Raw genomic sequence first — 7,061 nt, 5'->3', positions numbered from 1 at the left:
CATAAAATAAATAGACTTCAAAGTTTTAAAATAAAATTGTGTTAGTACTAGTAGTATTTTACTTTTGAGGTTTTGGAGATCCATATATATTTTAGATATGTGCTCCTTGCTTAATGTGTGGTTTATAATTATATTCTCCTGTTTGGTAGGTTGTCTCTTCACTCTGTTTCTTTTGCTGTCTGGCAGCATTTTGGCTTTGTTATCCCTATGCCTCTCTGCTAGCATATTCCCTGGGGAGGAGGAATTTTGCTTCTGATCATTCATAGGTATTATCCATTTAATTAACATTTATGATAGTCAATAAGTATTGATGAGAATAAATTCTTCAGCAAGTGTTACAAACATATAACTTAGTTCCTATAAGCTTAAATGTTTTCTTTTCTTTTTTTTTTTGTTTTTTTGAGACAGAGTTTCTCTGTGGCTTTAGAGGCTGTCCTGGAACTAGCTCTTGTAGACCAGGCTGGTCTCAAACTCACAGAGATCCACCTGCCTCTGCCTCCCAGTGCCATGACTAAAGGCGTGCGCCACCACACCCAGCACTTAAATGTTTTCTTAAGCTCATATGAATCTTTTGATCAGAACATACCTTCATGAGCTGAACTCGGTGCACACCTATAGCCCTAACACTCAGGAGGCTACGGTAAAGAGGACTGAGGTAGAGGCTGGGCTAGGCTAGATAGCAAGTACCTGTCTCAAAAAACAGAGAGACAGACATCTACCCATAGTTCCCTGAACTAATTAGTTACCTTGCCATCTGTGATTTTGCTCATACAAAGTCTCCAGTCTATAGTATACTTCATACTTTTTCTCCCTGATAATCAAGGGGTAACACTTTCCTTTAAGGACATGACCCATCATCAGTTTGAGCATTTTTCTATTGACCCAGTACTTCAGTGACCTACTATTATCCCATATGATTTTTGGAATCTGTACCTGTTTACTGCATGTTTTAATAGTAACAACAGGTATCTTACTTTTGTTTTGAGAAAGGGTCCTGAGATGTGGCCCAGTTTGACCTTAAGGTTCTAGGCTGGGAAGATCTTTCTTTATTAGCCTCCTAAAAAGGGTACTATAGCCTCAAACCACTGCACCAAAGAGAAATCCTATTTTGTGTGTATTTTTCTATCAATTCTGCATTTTATACTACTAGAAGTCCTCAATAATACTCAGTAATTTCTACCATTGGTTAGATTTTTAACTTTAAAACCATCATTATTATAATAAAGAATGTAATGCACTCTTTTAAAACTGATTTAGATTATAATTTAATTTTTAAAAAGCTATTAAAAATATGAAACCTGGGGCTGGAGAGATGGCTCACAGTTAAGCTCTTGTTAGCTGGGCATAGTGGTACACATCCTTAAATCCCTGCACTTGGGAGGCAGAAATAGGCAGATCTCTGACTTCCAGGATAGCCTGGTCTACAGAAAGAATTCCAGGACAGCCAGGACTACATAGAGAAACCCTGTCTGAAAAGAAAAATCACATGTTCTTCCAGAGGACCTAGGTTTGATCCCCAGCACCCATATGAGAGCTCACAACTATCTGTAACTCTAGTTCCAGAGGATCTTGTAGAGAGAAGTTTCTGTACTGCCTGGTCCTGCATCCCAAACAAACACACAGAGGCTTATATTAATTACAAACTATTTGGCCAATGGCCCAGGCTTCTTGTTGGCTAGCTCTCAATTATTAGCCCATTTCTATGAATCTATGTATCTCCATGTAGTCTTGGCTTAGCCGTGATGTACATGGTCTCTCGCTTCCTCAGCAGCTACATGGTGTCTCCTTGACCCTGCCTACTACCTTTCTCTATCCCTGTTTGGATTTCCCGATGTGCTAAATCCTGCTTGTCCATTGGCCAACACAGCTTTATTCATCAACCAATAAGAGAATCATGCAGAAGGACACCCCCTACCAGGAACTGTCACCCTCCTCTGGCACATAATGGACAGACTTATGTGCACACAAAACACTCATGTACAGCGAATAATTTTTTTAAAGTAGCATCTGTAGGCAAAAGTCTTTGTCCCACCAGCCATTCCTAAATAAACATACAGAAGCTTAATATTAATTATAAATGCTCAGCGGATAGCTCAGGCTTATTACTAGTTAACTCTTACCACTTAAATTAACCCATTTCTATTAATCTATGTATTGTCATGTGACTCATGGCTTTTCCTGTCCTTCAGCATGTCTTGTTCCCTCTGCATCTGCTCGTGTCTCTCTTACTCCACCCTTCTTCATCCCAGCATCCTTAGTTTGGTTGTCCAGCCTATACCTTTTTTCTGGTTACCAGTCAATCAACTTTTTACTAACAATGACAGCAACACATTTTCACAGTGTACAGTATTATTCCACAGCAAGCATCGCCATCAAACTTAATTGTAGAGTAACACTTGTTTGTATGTCCCTATGTAAGTTTTCCAGGGCAAAGAGTTGTATTTGTGTATGACTGCTTGCTGTTCTGTAATGGCCTGATCTGTTTTCAAAGGCAAATGTCATAGTGCACCCCAGGACACCTGTGTTCACATCATTGGTTCTTTGAAACTATATTTGGATGTTCAAGCTATTAAAAGCTTCATGTACTTAGTGACCTTGCAGGAAGAGTTTAGATTGGATGTTCCCACTGCTGCTGCCTGTTGTTGAATGAAAACAGAGCAGAAGATCCGGATTGCAACCTCTATCTTGTTTTCATCTTGCTTTGTTTTATTTCTTTTCCTTTTCCTAAAGAAGATGAACCATGAAACCACAACCCTGATATCCTTGAAGGAAGCAATGACAAGGTAGCTCAGGGTTACAGGGAGGGAATAAGCCAGGGTTCTCTGTTCTCAGAAGAAGGGGAGTGAAAAATGAAGAATAGAAATAAACAAAGAATAGGAGACATGCTACTTAGAATTGTGTTTGCTAAAGTGGTTTGAATCTTGCAGATTAAAAAATACGTAAACTGATAGTAAAGAAAAATCTGAGGTGGGGGTTGTGATTTAGCTCAGTAATAGAATGTTTGTATGGTTGAAAGGCCCTGGTTTTTAAATCCCCTGCATCCGCACCTGCATGCGTGTACACACACACACACACACACACACACACACACACACACACACACACAATCGAGAAAAAAATCTGCTTTACTATGCTATTACTCCATTCAATTTATGCTAGATTTGCAGAAAAAAGTAAAATGTGACTGTTTCCCTCAAGAAACTCATAGTCTATAGGAATAGTAGAATGATTTTTTTAGAAGTACAGTTTAATACAAGTGACCTTATACTGATGACGTCCCCAAAAGACTAAAGGAATATGAAGGAGGGATTAACCATTTTGCCTAAGAAAATGGCTCTTCACAGAGGGATACTTAGGTGTATCATAGCATCTGAGTGAGTTTATGAGGAAATAAATATGGGGAGGAATTTTATAGTGATGAAACTACATTTTGGCTGAATAAAAGACTGGAATTACAGTTTAGCATCTAGAATGTGTAAGAAGAGTCACAAAGGCATTATGCTTACTGAGGAGATCCAATTTGTCTCTAAAGTCAGGTGACATAAAAGGTACATTTTTAGCTAAGTTAAATAATCACAATAGGACTGGAGAGATGCAGTGGTTAAAAACGCTGGCTATTCTTCATGAGGTCCTGAGTTCAGTTCCCAGCAATGACGTGGTGGCTCACAACCATCTATCATAGGATCTGATACCCTTTTCTATCATAAAGATGTACATTCAGATAGAGCACTCGTGTACATGAAATAAATAAATCTAAGAAATAATCACAACAGTATTCTAGAGAAGTGTGTGAAAGATGAAGACTGGATCAAGGACCCAGTAAGACTACTGTAGTCCTAAGACCAGGTGAAAGGTGGTGGACTGGTTTACTGGGCGTGACAAGTAGGAGATGGCTTAATAGATATCAGTGGGGGAGGGGTTGAGAATTATCCTTAGATTTTTGTTTTGTTTTGTTTTATGAGACAGGGTTTTGTAACACACAATGGATTTTGAGCTGATCCTTGAAGTAAAAATGGATCTGTAACATCATAGTATGGTAAAGAAAGTCACTTTGTTATGTTCACTGGTTCTAGAACTACTCATTTATGTGACTTGATCTTTTTCAGAATCAGGGCTTGTACAGCTCTAACAAATACACTTTCCCTCACTAAACAGTACAGATGGGGCTGGTGACATGGTTGAACTGGGTAAAGGCACATGCTGCCTTATCACCTGAGTTCAAACCCCAAGCCCCACATAGTGGAGGGCAAAAGTAACTCCTACAAGTTGCCCTTTGGCTTCCACATTTGCTCCCCAACTCCTCCCTTAAAAAGTAACAATTCATAGCTTCACTTCTTATAGCCATGAGAAGTATATTCTATGAAGTATAGAGTTTTGCACTAAGGAACTAGTAATTAGATGATTCAGAAGTCTGTCAATATGAAGAGCAGGGTCAAGCAGAAGACATGGCAAATGGGGCCCTCTTCATACTTTAACTAAGCACCTACCTACATTTGGTAGGGGTTGTAAATAATCTATAAGAGTCTTGAGTTTACCTTGGCCTGATCTTACCTTTGATTCTTTAATCCTGTAGAGTAGACAACAAGCTCCAAGTTCTAGACATACAGTTCAAAGAACTAGACGTCACCAAGGATAATCTGATACAGCAATTTGAACAGCACAGCAAGACTTTGGCAAGCCAAGCAGCCCAAGATGAAATATGGACAGCAGTCCTGGCCCTCGGGTGAGAGATTTCAGTGGCCATTTCCAAACTGAATTCAGTATGTTCCAAAGGTATTATTTTTGCTTGGGGGTCCTTCATTCAGAAAAGGTTGACCCGAACACCTGTTTTTATGCCAGTAACAGCATTCCCTCACCATGGGAAGCTCATCCAATGGGTGGCCTCAGAACTCAGCCATAAGTTTGGTACAGGCCATACTTTAAAAAATTTACAGCTGGTTTCATCACAGGTTTACACTGAGTCAACCTAATCAAATGTAAGTTACGTTTGCACACAAAATATTCCACTTAAGGAGCTTTCCACGTTTTTTATAGGTTTACCTCAATGGAATTGAATATTTTATACAGCTATGTCATTGAAGTCCTTATTTGCTTGCACACTCGAGTGCTTCAGAAGCTTCCAGACCTGGTGAAAAGTCTTCCAACCTTAGCCTCTGTCCTTAGACGAAAAGCCAAGAACAAACATGTTAGAATTGTGTGGGAGTCTATCCTGGAGGAGTATGGGCTGCAAGAGAGAGATGTCACAGCACTCTGTAGCTTCTTCATTGCACACGGCAACAAAGCAGAACACTATGCTGCTAATGTAAGACAGGTATATATCAAAGATGTTACGTTCATGATCACCAATATGGTAAAGAACCAGGCTCTGCAGGATGCTTTGCTGCGGGCTGTTCAGGTCATTGAGAAGGGAAAAGCAGTGAGGACCCCTGAAAACCAAAGAACATCCCTAAAAGAGTTGATGCCGTCAACCAAAGATTAACCTGTTTGATGGGAGATGTCCTTCTGTATATGTTTCTCTTATTAGTTGATGAATAAACCACTGTTTGGCCAATGAGGCAGGAAGATAGGCAGAACGAGGAGACGAGGAGAATTCTGGGAAAGGTAGGCAGAGGGAGCCGGACGTAGAGTTGCGATGCTGCAGGAGGAGTAACTACATGCCAGGGCATTGCCGGGTAAGCCACAGCCTCGTGGCAATTCATAGACTGATAGAAATGGGTTAATAATCAAGACAGAGCTAGCCAGTAAGAAGCCCTAGCGATTGGCCAAAAGGTTTATAATTAATATAGTGTGTTCATTTTGGGCTGAAGCAGCTGGACCAGGCAAGAAAAAAACCAGCAACACCTGTAACCCTATGACTCAGCAAGTCCCCTTTCAGTTATTTGTATTGCAAAAACAAAAAAATGAATAATTTAATTAGTGTAGGTTTATTTTATAGCAAAAGTGGGAGGAGCAATAAAGAAATTATGACAAATTGATACAATGAATATTTTGTGTGTAGTCATATTTAAAAATAGGCAAAATTTTATAATGACATAGAATCTGGGGGTATAGCCCAGAGTACTTGCTTTGTATGCATGAGGACCTGGTTCAATCCATAATACCACAAGCATAAATAATAAAATAAATTTATATGGAATAATCACTCAGATTTGATGGTGTTTTGTTGAAATATTTAATCTAATGTTAAGTATAAAAGGGGGGAAATCAACTATATATATACAACTATAATTTTTAAAAAGATATTATGCATTAGTTTAGATATCTACACTTCTCCAGTGATACTTAATATTGTTTTAGGTGGGGCTCAGAGACTAAGAGCCAAAGGAGAAGAAATTCTATTCACTGGATAGTGGAACTTGTCCTCTAGGCATGATATGACATCACTGTCTTGAATTAGAGAATGTGATCAGCCACAGGACATGGTCATGAGATCAGGCCTATTGTTCTTTCCTCATTGAGAGGAAAGGGAAATGTTACTTTTCCCTGAGATTCCAGCCCCAGCTACAAAGCTGTACATAATCTTGTTCTCCTTGGTCTAGGGGATGCTAGAGTATACAGAAGGTTGGGAACCTAGTGTTGAAGCTTTTGTGGGTCATCCTCATGCTGAGGTGGGAACTTTAGGTGGTATGGGTTGCCTTTGAATCATCCATGCTATTGTAAGTAATCCTGCACTCATGTTTCTGTAAGACTAACGAACTCATTGGTTCACCAAGCTCAACTTGGATGGAATATCTTCTTTGGGTTGTCTTTGGTTTCTGGGAGAAAATAGATATTTCTTTATATTTCTTTAGGAGTAATCAGACTATTTGTTCACTTTGAACATTTTGAATTTTGAATGCCTATTAAAAGGCAACTAACCAATCAAAACCATAACATATAGGGGTGGAGAGATGATTCAGTGGTGGAGAGTATGTACTGTTCTTCCAGAGGACCAGAGTTCCATTCCCATCACCTATGGCAGCTACCTACAACCACAGCTGCAGGACAGACTCATGGGTCTTTTGTTGTACTGCCAGCTGCCACATAATGACATGGAGACTTTTTGTTAATTATGAAAGCTT

General features: G+C 39.4%; 1 protein-coding gene across 1 annotated transcript; it reads left to right on the top strand.

The window, feature by feature from the left end:
* Window positions 1-1,522: 1,522 nt before the first annotated feature.
* Smco1 (single-pass membrane protein with coiled-coil domains 1) lies at window positions 1,523-6,142 on the top strand. Its single transcript, XM_040750929.1, has 3 exons — window positions 1,523-2,783; window positions 4,574-4,723; window positions 5,035-6,142. Exons 1-3 carry the CDS (start codon window positions 2,647-2,649, stop codon window positions 5,477-5,479), a joined length of 732 nt encoding a protein of 243 aa, XP_040606863.1. The 5' UTR covers window positions 1,523-2,646; the 3' UTR covers window positions 5,480-6,142.
* The last annotated feature ends 919 nt before the right edge of the window (window positions 6,143-7,061 follow it).

The sequence above is a fragment of the Mesocricetus auratus genome, unplaced genomic scaffold (assembly GCF_017639785.1).
Source record: "Mesocricetus auratus isolate SY011 unplaced genomic scaffold, BCM_Maur_2.0 Super-Scaffold_100008, whole genome shotgun sequence".
Taxonomy (NCBI): domain Eukaryota; kingdom Metazoa; phylum Chordata; class Mammalia; order Rodentia; family Cricetidae; genus Mesocricetus; species Mesocricetus auratus.
The sequence above is the reverse complement of the archived record's forward strand: the minus strand, read 5'-3'. Positions and strand labels throughout refer to the sequence as shown.